The 26,759-nt window shown below is 41.5% G+C and overlaps 1 protein-coding gene across 5 annotated transcripts in view; it reads left to right on the top strand.

The window, feature by feature from the left end:
- The window catches only part of PACSIN2 (protein kinase C and casein kinase substrate in neurons 2), a 71,814-nt gene extending 51,624 nt beyond the window's left edge, over positions 1-20,190 (top strand). For 3 of the 5 annotated variants that reach the window (XM_075759721.1, XM_075759732.1, XM_075759741.1), the window contains exons 7-11: positions 969-1,089; positions 3,205-3,329; positions 3,990-4,106; positions 5,063-5,259; positions 18,354-20,190. In XM_075759721.1, the coding sequence (XP_075615836.1) occupies positions 969-1,089; positions 3,205-3,329; positions 3,990-4,106; positions 5,063-5,259; positions 18,354-18,466 (673 nt within the window). In that variant the 3' untranslated portion in view covers positions 18,467-20,190. The remainder of the gene's footprint in view (positions 1-968; positions 1,090-3,204; positions 3,330-3,989; positions 4,107-5,062; positions 5,260-18,353) is intronic. The other 2 variants (XM_075759750.1, XM_075759758.1) reach the window with 2 other exon arrangements.
- Positions 20,191-26,759: the final 6,569 nt, after the last annotated feature.

The raw sequence follows: 26,759 nt of genomic DNA, 5'->3' as shown, positions 1-26,759 counted from the left end.
TAGCATTAATGAATTCTAATTCTAAATTTTGTGTGACTTGGTCTGGAAGGATTTTCCCAAATTCTCTCTAGCTTGAATATAGACTAGCAGTTCTGTGTCTTCTACTTTAAGCCTTGTGGCTGTTGTGTTAAGACTTCTTTATACTCTGGGTTCCATATTGCACCATATTGGGTTTTTTTGTATAAAGCAATTGTATTTGTAGTCACAGTCTGTAAAGTGAATATCTCATGTACATGGTCTAGGATCAGGGGATCCAAGTTGTATCTCTGTCCTGTAAAATACTTCATACTTGTGAGAACTCCACTTCAACAAAAATTAAGTAGAAAAAACAAAAGATAAGTAAAAGTATTAAGGTTCTTTTTTTATAGTATTTGATATTTTGTAGAAATAGCACAGTTAGTAAAATGAGAGAGTACCTAAACCAATAAAAGCAGTTAGCAGATGTTATACCTGCACAGGAAAATATTTAACTCATTTAACTCTGCTTCAAGTTTGAGATTTTTATTTTTATAATGGCTTATAATTCTCATTGGATTAACACACAAGTTTTCACAGAATTCTGTGGACTTAGCACAAAAACAGTTTCTACTGTCTTCTCAACAAGCTTTTAAATTCAAGAATCTTCCAAGACTGACATTCAGTAATTTAAATACATTCCTATGTAAATCCTCCATTTAATGACAGCTATTTATGAAGCTTGTGTAAGGTAACTTAATTCTAAAATCTGGCAGATAAGGCTTTTATGTCTTTGTGAACTTTCAGCAAGCTTACTTGTTTGCGTACTCTTCCTTTTTTACCGGCAGTTAACAGGCCTCTCGTAGTGTTAAAAAGTCTGTGTTGCTGTAAGTTTTTTCAATACTACTGTGAACTTTGAAATACTCTTTTTTTTTTTTTTTTTTAAATCTGACTAGGGGATTTGCCATGTTTCTAAATGTTATACTAAATTTGAAGACAAATTTGTTTTGCAGTTACAAAAATATCTACCGTGAACTGGAACAGAATATCAAAACAGCAGATGCTGTTGAAGACTTACGGTGGTTTAGAGCTAATCAAGGTCCAGGGATGTCAATGAACTGGCCTCAGTTTGAGGTAAGGTCAGAGTACTTAAAACCCAGACTTGTTTTGTCTAATTTTTTTCCTCTTTGCTTTTTATCATATTCCTTTCTGGTGTAACTTAAATTCAGACTTCCAGCACTGAATTTTTTTGTTTTTACAAGTCATGGTAGTTTTCTTTTCTTGATTTCCATTAGGCTCTCCTCATCCCCAGCTTTTGGAGGTGATTATGTTGGGCACCTATTTAAAGAGAAAAGGAGTAAACCAGAAAACTTTATAGTGATTTTTTTTTTAAGCTAAAGTCATTACTGAAGTCATTAGTAAGCCTTGGTTTAGTTGATACAGCTCTGACACCTGTATATGTTATCCTCTATGTTTTACTTCTGCCCTTTGGTGTCAGACTTCAATTTGAATCCCCTTGCTGTTAGCAGGTAATTATAGCATAGGCAGCAAAGACTTTGAAAAAGTTTGAACTAAATATTTCAATCAGTCCTGAAAACTAGTATTTATAAGTGTCAACTAGTTTTTTCAATACTCTTATATTAAAAAAGTTCCAGCTTTAACCAGTTGGTAATTTTATTGCTGAATGCCAACTTCAAAAGAAGGGAGGTTTTTTAAGTAGTGTTCTGCTAATATAGCCAATGAGAAACAAGTACCAAAATGTAGCAATGCAGATCATGCTACCAGAGTATTGAATAGCTGGAATTGGGATGAGTTTGACCAGAATAATGCATTTAGTTGAAATAATTTCTAGGCATTAAATTAATGGAGTGGAAGCATCAACTCTGGAATGTTCACTGTTCCCTTATTAACCATAATAGAAAATATCACTTGTTTTTAAAATATTGAGTAACTTTAGATTAGAAGGCTTGAGGAAGAAAACTCATAATAGTACTACTGAATTTCTTTGCCTGAAACGCTGAACTAAAGTTATTTCTGTGTGTGGAAATAACCATCCTTTTTCATAAGTATTATGATTAACAGATTAAATACTGTTGTTACTATTTTTCTAATCAAGTTTTTTCTCATTTACATGCTACAAGGATGACGTAAGTAATAAAAAAAACATGATCAAATGAATATGAAATTGCATTATAAACTGCAAATATGCTTAGGTCAGTGGTCTTTAAACTATGGTAACTCAGAAATCCAATATGTATTTGTACAAAGTTAAAATAATGAGATCTCTGAAAAGTTGGCCAGAAGTTACTTAAGACTGACTGTGCTACGTGTATAAGCCATAGTAGTTGCAACTCTCAAAATCTTCGTTTCCTTATCTAAAATGCTATCTTGTGTATAGCAAACTACTCCTGACTATTTTTTTACCTTTAAGGTTTCTGAGATGAAACACATCTCAGCATAGGCTATTTGCTTGCATCCAGTTTTGATCTCTGTTGGTTCCTGTTTTATATTAATACGCAGCTTAGTTTGACTTGATAGGTAGAAGTTGTGTCTAGGTCTCATCATGCCTGTCCCTCTGCCTTCTGAAGCATCTGAATGGTTCAAATCAAGGAGGGGATACTTCACAAATGACATCATGAGTCTTGTCAACCTTAGCTCTTATGGGTGGCTTTTAAGGACAATAAATTTCACTAAATCTAAAGTGAAGTACACTAAGGTCTCAAATCTTTAGGGACAGGAGAAGTGATATACAGTGAATTTAAAAATGAGCTGCTTTGTAGGTCATTCTTGGAGCACTTCTTGAGAAATAAGCTCTGTCTTAAATTTGATTATAATACCTTTTTTTACATTGAATGTAAGGTTTACCTTTTAAAGCCAGATGTCTTGGCATTATTTGAAACAGTGAGCCCTCTCAGTACAACTTTTAAAGAGCTGCACTGGCCAAGTCCTTTGATTTCTCCAGTTGTCTGCCGGATGACTGGTATTTTAAGTCTTCAAGGTGTTTAGAATGCTAAGCAGGGAAGTACCAGTAACCTTGGGATTTTGTGAGTAGCACAGATATCTGTCTGCACTGCTAGGGTAGGAACTAGATGAGAACCATAACTGAAACACTGAGAGTAACTTATCTTTTTAATAATTATTTGTACTGTTGTATGTATAGATGTATGTTCCATAACTCAGTCTGAAAATTAAATGTGATAATTACTTGTTCAATTAAATTTCTCAGTCACATTTTGCATTCATTGATAGGAGTGGTCTGCAGATCTGAATCGCACGCTCAGTAGAAGAGAAAAGAAGAAGGCTTCTGATGGAGTGACTCTGACTGGTATTAATCAGACAGGAGATCAAGTCTCACAGCCTAACAAACATAGCAGGTATTTTTTTATGCCTAAAAAGACTAACTGGAAAGGGCTATCTCCAAGTACACTAAGCTCTATGGGATCAAAAAGTCACTGTCCAATGAAATGTTAATTTGTCTGTGGGCATTTCTAGTGATGTGTTTCTGCATCTCACAAAATATTTTGGGAATTCTCCATTGTACAGTTCTCTGTCTGTTGGAAAGTAAAAGAAACCAAACTTGATGAGAAAGTGAATGTTCTGCAGCTAATCTGGTGGTTAGTCTGTTGCTATCATCCCATCTCTAGAAATTACAATTATGCTTTGAAATCTTAGCTTGCAAAATGTTTAGTCACTTCAGAATTCTGGATGTGATTAATACAAAACTGTTAACATTGGCTGCTTTCAAAAGGACTGAAACTGGCCAGAAGAATCACACTGCCTTTTATTGCAGGCAGTAAGGAAAAAAAAAATACATTTCACAAAGGATATTCTGGTTCTGAAGGGATTGTATCATATGTGACACTTCCCGAACTTTCTTGGGTCTTATGCTACATTTGATAGAAATTTGGGGTTTTGTTTGGTTTTTTTGGCTGGAGAAGGGGTCTCCTAAGAAACTGCTTGGTGGGACACCAGTGACTGTGTTCTACTCTTAAAACAGATAGGGTCACCATAATGCTCTTTCTTTTCCAAATTAGCAGTCTTAGTGTCCAGAGTAACACAGTGCAGTCAGTACAATCAAGTTACAATCCCTTTGAAGATGAAGAAGATACTGGGAGTACTGTCAGTGAAAAGGAGGACAATAAGATCAAAAAGTTGGTGAAATGTTGTTTTTTAATTGTTTTCACACTTGCACTTTCTCTATCCAGGGTTTTCGATTTTTGGTTTCTATAACACTATGCTGGTCAGTGCATGTTTTAAGCGGTTGTGTAAGCAACACTGTAACCTAACTTGTTTTTCCTAACAGATGCCATATCTGTTGCCTTGATCTCTGGTTTGAAACTACTGGGGTTATCGGCAGTTGCTAACAGAACTGCTGTTGCTTTTTCCCTTCCTTTATCAGTCCTATAAAATGTTAAACCTGATGCGTTTTTCTAGTGAAACTGCTTCTGGAGCTTTACTGCTCTGTGTGTTCTTGCTGAATAAATCTGCTTTTACGACTGCTTTCTTTTTATTCAGGACCTTCTCAAACAGCTGCCTGTTACCTCTGTACACACACTAGGGATGTCATAGCACTCTTTTAAATGGCATGTGCATGCTTAACAGTGAACTTTTCTTTAAATGATCAAGTTGTTGCAGTGTAATGAAGTTTCTTTATTGGTGGATTGCAACATACAAAAAGTGTTGAAAGCTATTGTAAAGGTGCATAGAGATTAGGGAGGAAGTTTATGCAAAGCAATTTAAACAATTTAAATGTCTTATCCTAAATGAGATAATTCCTCATATCTACTACCTGCATACCTTTTACCTTTCTAGAGTAAACAATCCCATGGATGATAGAGATTTCTTCACAGAGAAGTTTTTGGAGTTTGTAGGGAGGTTGTCTTTGGTTTTTTCTTTTGCCTTTTTCTAACTTTGTAAATGTATTTTGTTTCTTTATTTTGAATGAGGCATTGTCAGCTAAAGATAGGTGAGAAGATACCAGAAATAAAGTTTGAAAACTGGGCTTTAGAGCGGAGTTTAAGCTTTATTAGGGGAACTGATATCTTAGTGGTATTTCTAGTCTCCTATTTTAAGAGCAGAGAAGAATAATTTTAAAATTTGTTTTCAGTGTTAGCAGCTATGAAAAAAACCAAAGCTACCCTACAGACTGGTCTGATGAAGAGTCCAACAATCCCTTCTCTTCCACTGATGCAAATGGAGACACCAATCCATTTGATGAAGATACATCTTCTGCTATGGAGGTGAGAGTACGTGCCCTCTATGACTATGAGGGCCAAGAGCAAGATGAACTCAGCTTTAAAGCTGGTAAGTTTAAAGCATTCACTTAAAATATTTATCAAAAGGAGAAAAAGAGGGGAGGAGGAGGCTTTTTCTTCAGCTTTTATTTTCTGAAGTCACCTGTTTCTCTGAATGTACAGCTCCACTTACAGGATCCTATCTAACCCTCACCCCCCTGATAGCACTTCTTAGTATCCTCTGTTTGGAAGCACTGAATTCTCATCTGTTTGGAATGTGTTGGGATGCATCTGTTTGGGATATTCCTTTCTTACCATCTTCTGTTAAACAAAACGAGCTATAGAACTGATAATCCTGTCTCCTTTTCTTAGTTGGTGACAGTAACAGCTGCTGCTTTTAGCTGTCTAGAAATGCCAACCCCACAAAGTTGTCATCTTTTAAAGGAGAAGACTACAGCAGCTAATCTTAAAACAATATCTAATCAACTGATATTTTTTTCTGTTTAAACTAGAAGCATCCTTTTTCTGGCATTCAACTTCCTACAGTGCTAACTTTTTAAGGTTGAAGACTTAGCCATGGACAGATAACTTTTTTCCTCTCTCTTTCCATCCCCTTTATGTTAAGCACAGTAACTCTATCTGTTTTTTCCATCTTGCATTATATTAAGGTAAATTTACTATACACCTCCCTTTTTAGGATGTTGTATTTCCCTTGAGCCATAAACCCTGTTTCTTTTTTGTCACTGCTATAGGAGTTCAGAGGGCAGAATAGAGGCAACTGATAGGAGACCCCCATGCCACAGTATGTTTCCACACATACGAAGTTGGCACAGGGGTATGATAGCTGCATGCCATGGATGCTGCTGCCTCCAGTTTGTCTGGGCCAGTTCTACCAGCCGTTGTGCGCTGAGTGCCTGGGCAGTTTACTCCACCCCCAGAGTAGGAGACTTTAGTTTTTCATAATCTGGCCAGCCCGGAGGCAGCACCCTCTACTGATGAAAGGTGAAATCTACACCCTGTCCATGCCTTTCCAGCTTTGATTTCAGCCAATTGTTCTACTGTCTTGCCCAGAATTGCCCATGAAGTTTACCAACTAGCAATTCCAGAACAAGATTGCATGAGTAGTTTAGCAAAAGCATACAGAACTTCAGTTTGAAAATGAGATGGGCCATCTCATTGATCTTGTCTCTTTTCCCATTTGATTGTCATTTACTCCCTTCTCCTATAATGACTGACCTAGTTGTAGAGGAAGAACAGGATTCAAGTGTTGAAAGAAAGTTTGAAGAAAAATTTTCGTTATACTTCCCTTTCAGCTGAGGTTCGTAAGAAGTATGCTACTTCCGCACCATCTACAGTGGGTCTTAGATGGGTGTTACAGTTTAAAGTTAATATAGTAAACAAGTCAATGATGTAGCTAATCACTGAGCTGCTAGACTTCCATTCTGCTTATGGAGAATGGTGGTGCTCAGAACAGTGTATTTCCAGGTCACATTCTAAATGCCGTTTGTGTTTTTTAAACCAAAAAGCCCCGCAACTCAGGTGGTGGTGCTCCTACCTTTCACTCGTCTCCCTCCTTTTTTTCATAGAATCATAGAATGGTTTGGTTTGGAAGGGACCTTCAAGATCATCTGGTTCGAACCCCCGTGCCATGAGCAGGGACACCCTCCACTAGACCAGGTTGCCCAAAGCCCCATCCAGCCTGGCCTTGAACACTTCCAGGGAGGGGGCAGCCACAGCTTCTCTGGGCAACCTGGTCCAGTGCCTCACCACCCTCATAGTGAATATTTTTTCCTAATATCTAATTTAAATCTACCCTCCTTCAGCTTAAGGCATTACCCTTTGTCCTATCACTACATGCCTTTGTAAACAGTCCCTCTCCAGCTTTCTTGTAGGCCCCCTTTAGGTACTAGAAGGCAACAGTAAGGCCTCCCTGGAGCCTTCTCTTCTCCAGGCTGAACAATCCCAACTCTCTCAGCCTGTCCTCATAGGAGAGGTGCTCCAGCCCTCTGATCAGCTTCGTGGCCCTCCTCTGGACTCTCTCCAACAGCTCCATGTCTCTCCTGTGCTGGGGCCCCCAGAGCTGGATGCAGTACTCCAGGTGGGGTCTCACAAGAGCAGAGTAGAGGGGCAGGATCACCTCCCTCGACTTGCTGGTCATGATTCTTTTGATGCAGCCCAGGATACGGTTGGCTTTCTGGGCTGCAAGCGTACATTGCTGGCTCATGTTGAGCTTCTTGTCCACCAACACCCCCAAGTCCTTCTCCTCAGGGCTGCTCTCAATTCATGCTTTTCCCAGCCTGTATTTGTACTTGGCATAGCCCCAACCCACGTGCAGGACCTTGCACTTGGCCTTGTTGAACTTCAAGGTTCACACGGGCCCACCTCTCCAGCCTGTCAAGATCCCTCTGGATGGCATCCCTTCCCTCCAGCATGTCAACCACACCACACAGCTTGGTGGTGTTGGCAAAGTTGCTGAGGATGCATTTGATCGCACTGTCCGTGTCGCCAACAAAGATGTTAAACAGCACTGGTCCCAGTACCGACCCCTGAGGAACACCACTTGTCTCTGATTTCCTCTTGGACATGGAGCCGTTGACCGCAACTCTTTGAGTGCAACCATCCAGCCAATTCTTTCTCCACCGAGTGGTCCATCCATCGAATCCATGTCTTTCCAATTTAGAGACAAGGATGTTGTGCGAAGACAGTGTCAAATACTTTGCACAAGTCCAGGTAGATGACACCAGTTGCTACGCCCTTATGCACCAACACTGTAAACCCACCGTAGGCTAGAAAATTTGTCATGCACAATTCGCCCTTAGTGAAGCCATGTTGGCTTCGTGTCACCAATCAGATCCTTATTTTCTGTATGCTTTAGCATAGTTTTCAGGAGGATCTGCTCCATGATCTTGCCAGGCACAGAGGTGAGACTGATCAGCCTGTAGTTCCCTGAGTCTTCCTTTTTTCCTTTCTTAAAAATGGGGGTTATGTCTCCCGTTTTTTCCAGTCAGTGGGAACTTCACTGGAGTGCCACGACTTCTCAAATATGATGGAGAATGTCTTAGCAACTTCATCAGCTAGTTCCCTCAGGACCTGTGAATGCACCTCATCAGGTCCCATGGACTTGTGCACTTTCAGGTTCCTTAAATGGTCTCAAAACTGATATTCTCCTGCAGTGGGTGGTTCTTCATTCTCCCAGTCCCTGCCTTTGCCTTCTGTGACTTAGGCAGTGTGGCTAGAGCACTTGCCGGTGAAGACTGAGGCAAAAAAGTTGCTGAGTACCTCAGCCTTCTCCATGTCCTGGATAACCAGGTCACCCATTTCCTTCCAGAGAGGGCCCACATTTTCCCTCGTCTTCCTTTGATCATTGATGTACCTATAGAAGCTTTTCTTGTTGCCCTTGACGTCCCTGGCCAGATTAAATTCTATCAGGGCTTTAGCTTTCCTAACTTGATCCCTGGCTGCTTGGACAATTTCTCTGTATTCCTCCCAGGCTACCTGCCCTTGCTTCCAGCCTCTGTAGACTTCCTTTTTGTGTTTGAGTTTGCCCAGGAGCTCCTTGTTCATCCATGCAGGCCTCCTGGCATTTTTGCCTGACTTCCTCTTGGTTGGGATGCATCGCTCCTGAGCTTGGAGGAGGTGACCCTTGAATATTAGCCAGCTGTCTTGGGGCCCCTCTTCCCTCCAGGGCTTTGTCCCATGGCACTGTACCAAGCAGATCCCTGAAGAGGCCAAAGTCTGCTCTCCTGAAGCCCAGGGTAGGGAGCTTGCTGTGCACCCTCCTCGCTGCCCTAAGGTTCTTGAACTCCACCATTTTGTGGTCTCTGTGGCGAAGGCTGCCCTTGAGCTTCACATCCCCTACCAGCCCCTCCTTGTTGGTGAGAACAAGGTCCAGCATGGCACCTCTCCTCATTGGCTCCCTTATCACTTGGAGAAGGAAGTTGTCATTGATGCATTCCAGGAACCTCCTGGATTGCTTATGCCCTGCTGTCTTGTCCCTCCAGCAGATATTGGGGTGAAGTCCCCCATGAGGACCAGGGCTTGTGAACATGAGTCTGCTCTTATCGGTCTACAGAGGGCCTCATCCCCTTGGTCTTCCTGGTTGGGTGGCCTGTAGCAGACACCCACTATGGTGTCAGCTGTTCCTGCCCTCCCTTTAATCCTGACCCACAAGCTCTCAATCAACTCCTCATCCATCCCCAGGCAGAGCTCCATGCACTCCAGCTGGTTATTGACATCTCCTCCTCATCTCCCCTGCCCGTACTTCCTAAAGAGCTTGTATCCTTCCATTCCAACACTTCAGTCGTAGCAGCCATCCCACCACATCTCCATGATGCCAGTGAGAAACATGCAGGCGTATGCATGTTTCTAACTCTTGTTTATTCCCCATGCTACATGCATTTGCATAGAGGCATTTAAGTTGGTGTAGTAGTGGTGAAACTCTATGCATCTGACTCTTTATCTTTGTAGACAAGTATTGTAGGGTTCCAGAAAGGAGAAATGGGTTGGTTTGTCCATTAACTTTGCTGAATTGTACCCTGACAGAAGGATAATAGTAACAAAACATCTGGAGCTTTCTCTGGAATGCACAGCAGCTAAAATTATTCTTCATTCTCTAGACTTTAACGGCTCCATTTTTTTTTCCTGCGGGGAATGGAAGTGTGCTAATCCTCTTGAAATATATGTATTGTGGCTGTCAAGCAACAGGATAGCATTCCAAGGGTTTACAGTCATGAGCTTTTCCGTGGCAAAACTATGCAATGTTTATACACACAGATGTAATGGTTAAATACAAAGTTTGGCATTCTGTGCTTTAGTACCAGCTGTGTGACTTGCATTAAACTATTTGAACCAAGTGGTTCTCAGTGTGAGGTCTGTAGAAATAAAGTACAGGAAGTATGAACTGTAAGAGATGTATGTAGGCTTAACTTAAAAATAGCTTAATACCTTTGAAGGAAGAGCGTTAAAGTACTTTTTAACACCAAATTACATGATTGTATCAATCATAGGAAAGGGATCACATGCTAGGCTATCAATCCCCTTACAGAAGCTGAATTATAGAATGGCTGCAGTCAAACTTATTTAGGTTTTAGGCAGAAGTATTGATGTGACTGGGTTTACACTGAACATACAAAAGACTAAGGAAAAAACCTTACCAGGTCATGCAGGAGCCAATTTAAAATGTACTCACTCCTATGTAGACTATGCCTAGACTCCTAAGCAGCTGTCAGCAGAGGATTAATGTGTTTTAGGGATGTGTTTTAAATGTACGTGGATATTTTCAGATGAGATTTCCTTGGGTATTCAAAGAATTTGCCTACAAAGCTTTTGTGATCACTTCTAGGTACATGCTATAGTATATATGCTCTGTGTAGGGTCTGTTAAATGTACTTTAATATATGCAACTCCTTTTTCTTAGTGGAACACTTTATACATCTGTCTTTTTTTCTTGGCAAACAATTGTGGGAGGCTTCCAAAGAGGAAGAATAACTTTGTGTATTCATACCTTATGAAAGTTTTATGATTGTGTAACAGGATGGGATGCAACCATCTACCATATGTCTAGCTCACCGTACTGTGTCTCTGCCATGGCTCAGAATAAATATCTACAGTAACTGTAGACCATGCAGTGTTGTCAAAATGTTATTGTATATGCTATCCTTATCACAGTTGTTAAAGACTGTCTCCATTGTAATAGTTTGTGGTAATACTTTCATAGACCTCCACGATCACTGAGTTCCCAAGTCCTAGCTTCTAAGCTCCAATGCAGTTACACTTGTATTACTGTTAACACAGTGTGGCTTTTGATAGTCGTTGTTTTCACTCTTTACTAAAATATGCTTCATAGAAGTGGCAGGAAATCTTGAAATTGTACATTCTCATTCTGCAGTGCTAGAAATGGTGGAAAAAAATGTAAAATATCTCTATAAGCTAAGTACAGTCCATGGTGCCAAACATTTGTTCGTAACCTTCTTTTACTAGTTATCTGGTAAACTTACAAACTAGAGGATATGAGGCTTTAATGTTTTTTAGCTAACAAAGGAGCTATAGAAGATATATCTAAGAAGATTTAATATGAAGCTTGTCCATTTCTACCGAAGAATTGATAGTCTCTAGGCTAGTTTTTGTTCTCCTAAATGATACCAAGACTGTATATTTATAGCCATTTGGGATGATATTAAGTGGTTAGTATCTTCTGCATGTATTTTCTAGTGCTAAGAGGAAACAGAAATGAATTTTATCTGGGGAAATAATTTGACACAAATAAGTTGTACATAAGAAAATGTTACTTAGTCTGGCCTTTTTTGCCTGGCTGAGGTGGACATTCATTTGCTCATACGCAGCATCTTGGAGTCTGCAGACTCTCTAATGCCAAAGTATTTCCTGAGGATGTAGAAGATCAGATGTAAACGATAGTCAAAATGAGGTTATGTTATAGTTCATAAGTAAAGGTTATGTTATGGTTCATAAATGTCTGAATGGATAATCAGTGTCAGTTGTGTAAGTTATCAAGCAAATTCTTAGTTATTTTTTTTCTGGAGCTACAACATCAGCTTCCAACAGTATAAAGCTAGAGCAATGAAAGGGAAAGTTAAATCCCGATTCTTCTATGTCTTAAAGACGAGGAAATAAGAGAGTGTGTCCTGGTTCTGGCAAGGATAGAGTTAATTTCACAAGGAGCCAGGACAGGTGAGCCAAGCTGGCTGGGGGCTATTCCATACCATGTGATGTCATGCTCACCATAAAAGGGGGGCTAGTCGGGCGGGGCACGGCGCAGTTTCGGGACAGGCTGAGGGTCCGGTTGGTCGGTCGTTGGATCGGTAAGTTGTTCTCTGTTATCACCCATTGTGAATATCTGTTTTTGGTACTGTTGTTGATTGTTTTCCCTCTCCCTTGCTGTCCCAGTAAACTGCCCTTATCCCAACCCTCGAAAGCCATTGTTTTTCTGTTCTCCTTCCCATCCCGCTGGGGGAGGGGTGAGCGAGCGGTACGTGGCATTCAGCTGCCGGCTGGGCCTAAACCACCTCAGTCCTTTTGACGCCCAACGTGGGGCTCGAGGAGTTGTGATAACAAGTCTGACCCAAGTGTGTTAAAATTGTTATAAGCATTTATAATGTTATTGAAACAGTCGCTGGTCATAATGATGTTCTGGTCACATGGCTCTGGTTTGTAAACCCATGTTTACTCTGAGTAATCCCTGCAGCGCTGTTTGTCACCTCTGGGAGAGGGGTTCCTGTTCTCATATTGTTGTATTGTGTGATAATGACTTATGATATCATCGATAGTCATGAGTCTGAGCTGGTACATGTGTGTAGCATTTCTGTCATGCCCGTACCTCGGTCAATATCTTTCAGAATTGATTAATAATTGCACCCAATCTATAGGGAAGACGGGGGGATACCTTCTCCCACTCTTTCACCTCCCCTTTTCCCTTTTGGTTGGTTACAACAATTTTTGAGAATTTTGAATACCCTTGGAATGTTCATGCCAGTATATTCCTATTGCTAGGTCTCCTGAATGCTTTCCCACTCCTGTTCAGGGTTAGCAAAAATCTTTTCAAGAGTACCACCCAGGGATCTTCCCCAAGGCTGAATGGTCAGGGCTGGCATGGCATGTGGGAGAGTATAGGCAGGTATCTAGAGACCTTTTCACCCCCAGTGGTTTGGAGCTTCACTCCCGAACAATTGCAAGCCCCTGATAAAATGGTAGAATATTTGAAAGAAAAATGCTGTGGGGATTCTAAGGAGACACAACTTACTGCGCTGTGCTGGGCCCAGGCCACAATCTATCAAACACTGCTTGATAGTAGACAACACCATCCAGAGGGGGAGAGTAGACCCACAGGCACTGCAGCTGCCCAAGCCCCTGCAACAGGCACTGCAGCTGCCCAAGCCCCTGCAACAGGCACTGTAGCCGAGCTAAAAGATCAACCCATACCAGTATCAGTTGTTCCTATACACAAAAAGAAATACACAAAGAAATTGGTTCGCTTAGTGAAAGATGATGATGAACTGGGACCATCACGAGAACAAGAAGAAGAGCCAGAACCAGAAGTGATCACCCGATGCGTGTCCCTGAGTGAGCCGCGAGATATGCGGAAAGATTTCAGCCGCCTTCCAGGGGAGCACATTATTACCTGGCTGCTCCGCTGCTGGGATAACAGGGCCAGTAGCCTGGAACTGGAGGGCAGGGAGGCCAAGCAGCTAGGATCCTTGTCTAGGGAAGGGGGCATTGACAGGGCAATTGGGAAGAAGGCACAGGCCCTTAGCCTCTGGAGGCGACTCCTGTCAAGTGTGAGGGAAAGGTATCCTTTCAGCAAAGATGTCGTATGTCGGGCGGGCAAGTGGACCACCATGGAGAGAGGTATTCAATATCTGAGGGAATTAGCTGTGTGGGAAATGGTTTATTATGATCCGGACAACACACAGTTTCCCACAGACTCCGATGAAGTCCAACATACCTGACCCATGTGGCGAAAATTTGTGCAAAGTGCACCATCTTCGTACGCCAACTCACTGGCAGTAATCGACTGGAAAAGTGAAGAAGCACCCACAGTGGATGAAGTGGCTGCTGACTCCGGCAATATGAAGAGAGCCTTTCTTCCTCCCTCGTCTCAGCTGTGGAGAAACTGTCCCAGGACGTCCAGCAACTCAAAGAAGATATATTGTACTCCCCACCTGCACAGACCCATATTTCAGCTGTTAGGAGTAAGCGTTTTTCTGCTCCAGAGACGGGATATGGAGCATACATACCATGAGGTATCCTGTGGTTTTATCTGCATGACCACAGAGAAGACATGAGGAAATGGGATGGGAAGCCTACTTCAACCCTGCGGGCACGCGTACATGAGCTACAAGGCAAGACAGCTGTAAAAAGGGACTCTTCCAGAAAGAATGCTGCTCTAGTTTCCACCGGGCAGCCCCCCAGATCAAGTGGAAGGCCTGATCGCGCTTATGATCCTCTTGAAGGGACTTCTAAGTCCTTTCTGCAGGAGATGAGTAGTGAATATGATGAGCAGGATTAGAGGGGCCCTGCCTCCAGCCAGGTGGAGGAAAGGGACAACAGAGTGTATTGGACTATGTGGATCTGATGGCCTGGCACATCGGACCCACAGGAGTACAAGACCCTAGTGGACACCAGTGCACAGTGCACCCTAATGCCATCGAACTATGAAGGGGTGGAACCGATATCTATTTCTGGTGCGACGGGGGGATCCCAACAGTTGACCCTGTTGGAGGCTGAAGTAAGTCTAACTGGGAATGAGTGGCAAAAGCACCCCATTGTGACTGGGCCAGAGGCTCCATGCATCCTGGGCGTAGACTACCTCCGGAAGGGGTATTTCAAAGACCTAAAAGGCTACCGATGGGCTTTTGGAATAGCTGCCTTGGAAGCGGAGGAAACTGAACCATTGTCTAGTTTGCCTGGTCTCTCAGAGGACCCTTCTGTTGTAGGGTTGCTGAGGGTTGAAGAGCAACAGGTGCCAATTGCTACCACAGCTGTGCACCAGCGGCAATACCGCACCAACAGAGACTCTCTGGTTCCCATCCACAAGCTAATTCGTCAATTGGAGGGTCAGGGAGTGATCAGCAGAACCCGCTCACCCTTTAACAGTCCCATATGGCCAGTGCGAAAGTCCAATGGAGAGTGGAGGCTGACAGTAGACTATCGTGGCCTGAATGAAGTCACACCGCCCATGAGTGCTGCCGTGCCGGATATGCTGGAACTTCAATATGAACTGGAGTCAAAGGCGGCCAAATGGTATGCCACAGTTGATATAGCTAATGCATTTTTCTCGATCCCTTTGGCAGCAGAGTGCAGGCCACAGTTTGCCTTCACTTGGAGGGGCATCCAGTACACCTGGAATCGACTGCCCCAGGGGTGGAAACACAGCCCTACCATCTGCCATGGACTGATCCAGACTGCACTGGAAAAGGGTGAAGCCCCAGAGCACCTGCAATACATTGATGACATCATTGTATGGGGCAACTCAGCAGAGGAAGTTTCTGAGAAAGGGAAGAAAATAATCCAAATCCTGCTGCAGGCTGGCTTTGCCATAAAACGAAGTAAGGTGAAGGGGCCTGCGCGGGAAATCCAGTTTTTAGGAATAAGGTGGCATGATGGGCGGCATCAGATCCCTATGGATATTATCAACAAAATAGCAGCCAGGTCCCCACCAACCAACAAAAAGGGGACACAGGCCTTCTTAGGCGTTGTGGGTTTCTGGAGAATGCACATTCCGAATTACAGTGTGACAGTAAGCCCTCTCTACCACGTAACCTGGAAGAAGAATGATTTCAAATGGGGCCCTGAGCAACGACAAGCTTTTGAACAAATTAAACAAGAAATAGTTCATGCCGTAGCTCTTGGGCCAGTTCGGGCAGGACCAGATGTAAAAAATGTGCTCCCAGCCGGGGAGAATAGCCCTACCTGGAGTCTCTGGCAGAAAGCACCAGGGGACACTTGAGGTCGACCTCTGGGGTTTTGGGGATACAGAGGATCCGAGGCCTGCTACACTCCAACGGAAAAAGAGATATTGGCAGCCTATGAAGGGGTTCGAGCTGCTTCAGAGGTGATTGGCACTGAAGCACGGCTCCTCTTGGCACCCCGGCTCCCAGTGCTGGGTTGGATGTTCAAAGAGAGGGGCTCCTTCTACACACCATGCAACTGATGCTACGTGGACTGTGGGTTGCACTGATTACACAGCAGGCTCGAATAGGAAGCCCCAATCGTCCAGGAATTCTGGAAGTGATCACAGACTGGCCAGAAGGGAAAGATTTTGGAATGTCGCCAGAGGAGGAGGTGACACGTGCTGAAGAAGCCCCACTGTATAATAAACTAACAGAAGATGAGAAACCATATGCCCTCTTCACTGATGGGTCCTATTGCATTGTGGGAAAGCATCGAAGGTGGAAGGCCGCTCTATGGAGTCCTACACGGCAAGTTGCAGAAGCTGCTGAAGGAGAAGGTGAATCGAGCCAGTTTGCAGAGGTGAAAGCCATCCAGCTGGCTTTAGATATTGCTGAAAGAGAAAAATGGCGAACACTACCTCTATATTGACTCATGGATGGTGGCCAATGCCTGTGGGGGTGGTTACAGCAGTGGAAGCGGAGCAAGTGGCAATGCAGAGGCAAACCCATCTGGGCTGCCCCATTGGGCAAGATATTTCTGCCTGGCTAGAGAAGCTAGTTGTAAAGGTACATCATATAGATGCCCATGTACCCAAGAGTCGGGCCACTGAGGAACATCAGAACAACCATCAGGTGGATCAGGCTGCCAAGATTGAAGTGGCTCAGGTGGATTTGGACTGGCAGCGTAAGGGTGAATTATTTATAGCTCGGTGGGCCCATGACATCTCAGGCCGTCAAGGAAGAGATGCGACATATAGATGGGCCTGTGATCGAGGGGTAGACTTGAGCATGGACGCCATCTCACAGGTCATCCATCAATGTGAAACATGCGCCGCAATCAAGCAAGCCAAGCGGGTAAAGCCTCTGTGGTGTGGAGGACGATGGTTGAAATATAAATATGGGGAAGCGTGGCAAATCGACTACATCACGCTCCCACAAAGCTGCCAAGGTAAGCGTTATGTTCTTACAATGGTGGAAGTAACCACTGGATGGCTGGAAACATATCCTGTGCCCCATGCCACTGCCCGGAACACTATTCTGGGTCTTGAAAAGCAAGTCCTGTGGCAACATGGCACCCCAGAGAGAATTGAGTCAGACAACGGGACTCATTTTCGGAACAACCTCATAAACACCTGGGCCAAAGAGCATGGTATTGAGTGGGTCTATCACATCCCCTATCATGCACCAGCCTTTGGGAAAATTGAAAGGTACAATGGACTGCTAAAAACTACCCTGAGAGCAATGGGTGGTGGGACCCTCAAACACTGGGGTACACATTTAGCAAAGGTCAGCTGGTTAGTTAACACTCAGGGATCTCCCAATCGAGCTGGCCCTGCCCAATCAAAATTTCCACGCCCAGTAGAAGGGGATAAAATTCCTGTAGTGCGCATGAAAAATATATTGAGTAAAACAGTTTGGGTTATCCCTGCTTCAGGCAAAGGCAAGCCCATCTGCGGGATTGCTTTTGCTCAGGGACCAGGGTGGACTTGGGTGATGAGAAAGGATGGGGAAGTCCAGTGTGTACCCCAAGGGGATTTGATTTTGGGTGAAAATAGCCAATAAATTAAATTGTATTATGTTAATTGCCATATACTGTATTAATGGTACGGCCATAAGAATCACTCAAAACTAATGAAGGATGGACTTTGAAACTGAACAAAGTGCCACGATGATGGAACTAGAACTGACTTCAACTGGTGCCCAGGAACTTCATCACATCTTTGACGTCCAGACTGCGAGCATGGACCATACCAGATAGGCCAGCTGTGAAAACCCCAGATGCAGCGTGCAACAATCCAGTAGCACGCACCATTGCTCCTGCCCTGAGAGACTGTAATGGCAGATGGAACCTGAAGCCATGGACTAAGTGAACTCGATGGACACTTTAGAGCGATGGCCAGGACAGGCTGAGTGTCCAGATCGGTAAATTGTTCTCTGTTACCACCCATTGTGAATATCTATCAGTACTGTTGTTGATTGTTCTCCCTCTCCCTTGCTGTCCCAGTAAACTGCCCTTATCCCAACCCTCGAGGCTTTGCCCTTGTTTTTCCGTTCTCCTCCCCATCTCGCCGGGGGAGGGGTGAGCGAGTGGCGCATGGTGCTCAGCTGCCAGCTGGGCCTAAACCATGTCAGAGAGGTATGTAACAAAGTGTAAGGTACAAGATTTAAAAGAATCTTTCAGCATCACAACTTAGTAGTGGTATACTGAAAAGCTGCAAGTATAATTCAAGAGAATTTTACTGCTGTGTCTTAATGTTTGTAGCATTTTCCTCCTTATGTTCCACAAACTCTTTTAGAAGAGTATATATTGACAGTAAGCCTAATGAAACATTTATTTCACTTGCACTGACATTTTGTTGGCCAAAAATGTAGGATGATTCTGCTTGTTTAGAGGTAGTTGTACTATCCACAGCTATCTTTTGTTCACAAGGGAGTCTTTGATCTTACAGTGAAACAACACTGTATATAACTTCAAAAGTTTGCATTCTTTATTGTGCCTAAGGTGACAACTTGTTAACAATGTTCCTTCTTTTTGCAGGTGATGAGTTAACTAAAATGGAGAATGAAGATGAGCAGGGTTGGTGCAAAGGACGTCTGGACAATGGACAAGTTGGTTTATACCCAGCAAACTATGTAGAACCAATCCAGTGACAAAGGACAAAGTTAATACAGAAATGTTACAAAAGCTCTGTAAGCCTGTACAGTATATATTTAAAGCGAGAGGAAGGTGAATGATGTATAGAGTGTATATATTTTAATGAAAAGGTGAGAGCTTGATACTGAAATTATGGTGATTTAAAGACAAAAGTTTGAACTAATAATTTGATGTTGTTTTCACAACTTGTGCACAATGCAAAAGAAAGGGGTTAGGTTGAAAAATAGTATGATAGGAAAAATACTTTTTAAGCTTTTTCTTCCCACATGGTCAGCTATTGTGACTCCTAAACACTTTTGCATTTTCTATGCTTGTGCCTCATCCTACCCTAGGTATGTGGCTTATGCTCACTTTTGTTTAATCAGTTATTTTAAGTGACCTTCAGTAACTTGCAACTTGAATTTTAAAGATTATTATAGTTAATTTTCTATTTGTTCTTAGCGATGTATGAAAGATGCAGTATTTTTTTATTTAAATGCTATGTAGCTAAGCACCTTTTTGTATGCTTGGATTTATCAATTAATACTTAAATTATGACATAGATTTAGTCACCAGTTGACTGAATGAAAACTTTTTCCATGTTGTAGTAATCTTTCTATGTTGTCAGCATGGCTTGAAGATGTAAAACAAATACTGTGTTTAATAAATATCTGTTACAGAAGGTTATTTGTAGCAGGGATATCCACAGGTGTCATGGGTTGGGATTCTATTATGAATGTTGTTTATGTGGTTTGACACTTAAACGAAAGAGTTTTCCAGCTAGATCTTAAATGGCACTCAAAAGAAAGATAAATTACACATAACCCCCAGAATGGTAGCTATTTCCAGCACACATTTGCAGGGGAAAAAAAATAAACTCCTTTAAACTGCTTATGATTTTTAGGTGATTTGAAATGTTAAATCTGTGAAGACTAATTTTTTGAACAGAGACTGTAAAATAGACTAAATGCTTTTTATTAAGAGCTATCTATGTTGTGTATATGTACATATAATTTGATATTCCAAAATATAAAGAGCATGGCTATTACTTATCAAGCCTTTTGATGTCAATAAGATTTAGACTGTTTTAAGAGTTTAAATTATAGGTATATTTAAATCTGCTTTCCTGCCATATTCATTATTATACCATAGACAAAGTATTCTGTGACTAGATTTTCAGAAATACAGTAAATACGCTAACATACTCAAAATCAGTATTTGTGGATAAATTTGTGGGTCAAAAATAAACTAGCTTTAGTCCTCACATGGATTATTGTAGCATAACACTGTAAAATCTACATTTGTTTGCAGTTACTACTTGGTCATCTGTAATCGTATCGAATAGTATGCATTTGTGACATTTAAAACTGGGTTGTAAAATTACAGCAGACTTTTGTTTTTTTAAAAAAACCCTTAAGTATCAGGTAAGTAGATATGCTATGTTAGGAAGCTACACTGTAATGAAGCTAACAAATCTATTTTGAGGTAACTATAAAACACTGTTGGTAGTCTTAGACTTTATTGTTTGCTTTTCTGAGCTTAGATATATTTAATCATCATTTTCAATGAATCAAAATGTGCAAGCTTAGGAAGTAGATGTATGTATGTGTCTGTCAAGGCAAATTTATCAACATAATTGTTCATCCACAAGATGGTTACTAAAATTGTCAGGAATTACTGGCTTGGGTCTCTGTATTGTAAAACTATTTTAGAAAACAATAAAATCTGTTAATCTCTTAAATACACAGAATGCACCTCTTACTATTTCAATGTATGTGAAAATAGTCTTATGAAGCAAATCATCTGTACATGTCATTGCAATTCACGGTGACAAAATCTACATTGTCTAAAAGAGCCATAAAGAGGAGTATGATATTAATGACATTGTATTGTTAACAAAAAAGGAGAGGTGCAGTGCATTGGGGCTCTTGGCAAGATATTCCAGCAAAATGTGGAAGAAGAGGAGACCATGTCTTTTATGGGTATGCAAACTCTACTGTGATGCTACTTTCTGTTGTATAGTCAAACCTGATATAGCTTGGATAATTTTTTTATAATATCTGAATCTTTTCTGCCTTTTTGAGACTTTTCTTGTTGACTGGCACTGATTAATGCAGTAGTGTTTGTGATGGCTAGCTGAAAGTTTTCTCTTGTCTCCCCCACCAATACTGCATCTTTTAATCTAAATAAAGTACCTTTTTTTTTTTCTTTCTTAATGCTGAATGTCCAGTTTGGTGAAGGCACCATAGAATCCAAGTGGAAGGGATCAAGGGAAGTCTCTATCTAGTCCAGTGTCCTCTTCAAAGCACAGTCAACTCTGCATTCACATCAGGTTGCTCAGGCCTTTGAGCTAGTCTGGAAAGCTGCCAAAGACTGATTTCATAACATCTCTGTTTGAACTGTTGCAATGCTTAATTATAATTTTTTCCTCCATTTTATTTGCAGTTAAAACCTGCCTTATTGCAATTTATGACCATTGTGTGTTGTTCTGCTGTGCTTGGGTGGATCCTGGCTCTGTTCCTCAGCCTCTTCTCACAGAGCCAGGTGCTCCATCCCCCTGACATCCCTCCACTGCACTTGCTCAGCTTTATTGGGATCTAGTACTAGTGCAGATGGGAAGGGTGTCCAAAACTGCACAGTCTTCCATCATAGTAGCAGAAGCTAATAGCAAACTTATCAAACATTTTAAAAAATAATACAATGTTTTAAAGAAGTTTTTTGCTAACAAGTATAAACAATAGGCCATTTTAAGTGCTTGAAACTCTTACTATATGCTTAATTTCAATGAGAACTTTGGGAAACTGACTTGGATTTGGTCAAATGAAAATGCCTAGTTTCATCTTCATTTTGAATAGACAGATTTTTGTTTACTTTGTACAGATTAATTCAGTTGAGAATTTTGCTTTAGGAACATGGATCTTATTATCTAGTATATAGAATTTGAATATACTCATCGTAGTCATGTTTACAATGAGAACGCAAGGGACTTCTGGAGCACACCTAGCCCAGCCAGAGGACCTCAAAGCAAGACCAGTTAGAGCAGGTTGTTCAGGGTGTGTCCAGCTGAGTCTTGAATGTCTTCAAGGATGAAGAGTCTACCACCTCTGTGAGCAATCTGTTTTAATGGTTCATCACTTTCCCTGTGAGAAATTTTTTTCCTTATATGTATCAGAATTTCTCATGTTTCTTCTTGCACTTCACTTGTGCACCTTTAACAGTCTGGCACCATCTTCTCTATGCTTTTCCATTACGTAGCTTTAGCCTGCTGGCTGCACTCTTGCTAACAGAGCCTGGTGTGCTGTGGGCTGCCTTTGCTGCAAGGACGTGCTGCTGATTCATGGCGTTCACTCAGATCCCCAGGTCTTTTTCTGCAGAGCTGCTTTTTATCCTGTCAGCATCCAGCCCGTCCTGTTGAGATGGAGTAACTGAGTGCAGGTACAAGATGCTGCTTTTGCCTTTGGTGTTCGTGAGGTTCCTGTCAGCCTCTTTCTCAAGAGTTGAGCTCCCTCTGAGCAACAGCCCTCTATGATCTCTTTTTAATTTGGTATCATCTGCAGGCTTGTCGAGAGCGCGTGCTGTCCCATCATCCAGGTTATAAAAACATTAAGTAATATCAGCCCTGGTATCTGTCCCTCAGGATGTCAGTTGGGTTTTGTATGCCCAAACACAACCTTTTTAGCCTGACAGAAAATTGTCTGGCCTATCATTTAGTCACCAGTTTGGCTGTAAGGATGCCATGGGAGGCTGCGTCAAAAGCCTTGCTACAGTTAATGAAGCCTGTTGAGCAACAGTAGAGAAATTTTCCTTCTAAGTTTATCCTGGGTTTAGGTAGCTATACTTCACTTTCACAGGATTAAATTTACAAGGTATAAAAGGAGAATATGATGCTCAGAATGTAATTTCTCCCTATCCTGTCCCTTCTGTTTCCTTTAAAATTCTGAAGGGAAATAGTGTTTCAAAACTTACTAGTGTATATTTGATTGTACTGATTGAGCTACCTGAACATTGCTGTAACCTTGACCGTGTTTCAACCTTACAGCATGAAAATACTTGCCATTTGCATAGTATTCCTTGAATGCTTTAAAAACACATAGTGCCTTGTTTCACATTTAATCTGGATATTTGTAGTGATAACAAATGAGGTGCTTTGTCTTTTTTTTTTAATAGTGTAGTATTGGTATTTATTTCCAGTAATTGATAGCACTGATGAAGTCATCTAGTTAAAATACAATAGCAAGAGAAACTTTTCAGGAAAATAACAAGCTATTTTATTGGAGAAGGTGCAGAGGGTTAGCAGTTGCTGATGCATAGTCCAAAATAATATTAATATTCCTCTTATTTTGTCACTTCTGAGGATGAGAGCTTGATGGCAAAATTTTGAACACAACTTCCCCAAACTGCCTCTTAATTTACTTGTAAGCTATAGTATGAAAAGATTTATAAGATGCTTGCTAATACACATACAAGATGCCAAAACCAAAGCTATACCCTCGGGGTAATAAATCAATCCATTACTATAATCTCTTGTTGAGATGTCTGTGAAGTTGGTTTGATGTACTAAAACTGTTCTCACCATGGCTGAGCTGATTTTTCTTTGTTCTAATGTCTTCCTTCCTCCAATTAGTCTTTACTCGTAACACCTGCAAAGCTAAAGTTAAGGTAGACTTCATGATCGGACATAAAGAGAAATACTGAAGCTTCTAGTGGGAAATGACAATGGCATGGTTTTGTACTAATTTAATATGATTTGGGTGATTTTTAAAATAACATTTGTTAGCTGTATATTACTGTAAAACAAGAAAAGGGAAAAAATAATGGTATACTGAAGGTTGGATGTCCAGCAGCAATACCTCCTGTCCTCCTGGAGCTGCATCTGTTATTTTTAAAAACTTTACGGTTATATAATCATTTTCCTAATCTTTCTCTTACCTGTCCAGTTTGGCAGAAAGTTGTTCATTCACCTCACAACAAGGGGGAGCTTGCTAATTGTGGCTGAAAGCATACCTCATGGTCAGTTTGAAGAGCTGCAGATCCTGTTCCTGGAATGACAGAATACAAGATAATCCCACTTTTATTGGACTAATTTTACTTCCTCATTTTGTTTGAACTAAAACATCAATTTCAGAACCTAGAAGGGTTGTGTGGCAATTACTGCTGTAGACAATCCCTTCAGTGTGTTTGACACCTCACAGTTTGCCTGCTAGTGTTCAGTATGTATCATCAGCTTGCTTTACTTATTTTCTCCTGTTAGAAATTCAGATTCCTGTGTGATACTATATTAACTGTGTAGCACAAAATTTGTGAAATACTTCAGGTGCTTCTTGAACCTTGCATTCAGGGGAGAGTACCTACATACATCTGAAAGTTTTACTGAGCACCTGTCCACATTTGAGAAGGTGTAACCTCTCAGGTCAGGCAAGGTTTGTGCCAGCAGTATGTAGTGGATGCCTTGGGAAAGCATGTAGGAACAGGACAACATATAGCGATACTACAGCCATATTATTTTTGGCTTTCAACGATCTGTGTCTTTGGTCCTATGAAATAAGAAAAATGTAATTCCTCATAACTTTGAAAATTCAGTTCACTGCTTTGGCAAGAACTGAACACTACACTATTGTTCATACAGATCTAAATGAAGTAGAAAAGAACCTGTGATCAATTCCAGAAAGAGAACCAGTAATGTTTTTTTCTTAGCAGTAGCTAGTTCTGACCCCATTAGAGAGGTCAGACTGTATTTTTATTTTGCATTTGACTTTGAAATTCCCTTGTTGCTTCATCTGGTCAATCAGTACTGTACAAGATCCTTTTGCAGCTGTTTTCCACTTCTGTGATCATAACTAATTTAATATCAATACACTCCCACCTTTCTACTCGCCCTTTTTGTAGATAAATATTCAAATCTGCAAGTCCCAGCATGAATCTGTCTGGGAGACACACTGATAACCTCCCACTTTTTATTACTGTAGTCAGTAACTAATTTATTAAATGACCATTTCCTTTTTTACATGGCAATTTACCTCAGCTTTTATGAGGGACATTAGCATGAACTTTTTGGAAATCCAAGTCACCTGTTACCTCAGCTAGATCACCTTTCTACATGACCCATGAAATCTCCAACCCTGTGAGGTAAACAACCATATCAATTGTAAAGTACTATGATAGATATTTCTAGAATGCCTAAGCAGGAAACACTGAAATTTGATAGCCCTGGCATAGATGAAAATGCTATCATGTGGCAAATGTAGCATCCCATTGCAAAACCCACCTATTTCTTGCTGTAGCTTTGCAAGGCCCTTGCATTGCTAATACAAACAGGCTTAACGTAAGCACAACTGAGTCTTGCGTGTGCAGAGGGATTGTCTGTAAATTACAGTATAGTAATATTACAGCTTTGTACTGGCCCATGTTGTTGAGATGTAGACCACTTTCAAGAGTGCAAAGTTCCAAGAAACCTCACCTGTTTGAAGTGGTTATGCTTCTTGATGTTATCAGTACAAACAATACATTAGTACTAAGTAAAAATGTATTATTGATGTGTTGAACTGGTTTCAACTGTTTTTTAATGTAGTTACTAAACTTTGTTTCAATTTTGTGGGAGTAAGCATTTGGATGCTTGATCTTCTGGAGAAGAGATTTTCTGTATGGATTATTTGTACTGGAATGATACATGTCTGGGACTATGTTGTGTCTTTGAGGTTATTTGCAGAGGGAGGCTGGCCTAAAACTTCTTGAGCTACAACTGTGATGAGGTAACATTTTCATCAAGCATAATATAGCTGTGAGCAGCCCCAAGTTTTGCTCAGTGTGACCAAGTTTTCCAAAGGACATCAAGCACAATTCATACGTATCCTCTGACTCTAAGGGAACCTCTGGCACTGGGAGGGTAATGATCTAGCTAGCAGGACCTGGGACTATAGCTGTATTCTGTCATTTCTCAGCAGCAATGTGAGGAGAAAGCAAACAATGAGAAGCTTGATAATAACTGGAGAACAGGTCTACTAGAATTTTACAGAACTAAAAGCTCTGAAGATTGGGAATGGCAGCAAATATTTTGGAGCTGTTGAGGCAGTAGGTGGCCACTGAACCTGTAATTCCACACAACTCCATGCAGATGCAAGTGCCTGTCTCTGGTTATCAAATCGGCCAAAGACCTAGTGAACAGACAGTTCTGGAGAGATCCTCCTTATCTTTCTTTGTATTCATACATCCTGGTGGGACTGTCTGGCAAGATCCAGGAGTCTGAGACTTTTGTTGTGGCATTTGGATAGGTGAAAGTAGGAGAAAGCATTGGAACAGATTGCTGTGGTTATGCTGCATCAGCTTACAGAGTAACTCTGGCACCCAAAAATTCAGTGTCAAGAAAGTTTTACAGGGAGAACCCATCTGCTTCAGGCCTAGCCTGGGTATGCAGAGAAGGGGGTATTAACACAGAATCAAAGAGGAGGGGACTTAAGACATCTCGAGTCCAACCTCCTGCTGAAAGAGTCAACACTAAACTAGAAGTAGGTTGCTGAGGGCTTTGTCTGGTCAGGTCCTGAAAAACCTCCAACGACAGAGATTTCAGTTGCTCTGGGAAAACTGTTCCAATGTTTTACTCTCCTCATCCTAAAATCTTCTTTTCATATCAAATTGGAATTGTATTCTGGGTTGTTAGTAAGAATAAGAGCCCTTGGATTTTGATTTGTGAAACAGCAATGCTCAGTGTCATACTCTGGTGTGCTGGCAGTGAGTTGCTCTGCATTTGCACCTGATTAGAGGGCTTGTAATACAGCCCTTCTGGGGAATGCTGTACTTGCCAGGCATTTGCTTCTGAGGGTACACATACAGCAGTCTTCCTCCATGTTATACCTTTGTCAGACCAGCTGGCATGGAAGCAATTTTTAAATGGTTCTGTGTGCACTGGGAATAGAAAGACGTGTATTTTGGACATTCTTGGAAACTGCTATCAAGACATGACATTATTACACTGAGCCATAACTGGCTAAGCAGCGGTTGTGGTTCGCTTTTCCAACACTGCTGCTATTTTCTCTCTGTCTTCCCTCTTTCTGCAATCCACTCAAGCCACAGACTTGCTGAAGAACAAGAGGCCCACCTATTCTCTGGAAACATTCATCACCTTTTGGGGCTTATTCTGATGGCTGCCATTATTTAGACTCCTGTTTGCTTCTCCCCTGGGACTGGGCAAGATCACCATTATGGGGACAATAGGATATGGAGGCTATTTCCAAAGTATCTTGAACCAGTCATCATTCTTTCTCATGGACACAGAAAATGGCAGCACAATATGCTGTGGATAATGGGGCCAGGGAA

Source organism: Balearica regulorum, chromosome 1 (assembly GCF_011004875.1).
Source record: "Balearica regulorum gibbericeps isolate bBalReg1 chromosome 1, bBalReg1.pri, whole genome shotgun sequence".
NCBI classification, from domain to species: domain Eukaryota; kingdom Metazoa; phylum Chordata; class Aves; order Gruiformes; family Gruidae; genus Balearica; species Balearica regulorum.
This window is presented reverse-complemented; position numbering and strand designations above follow the sequence as displayed.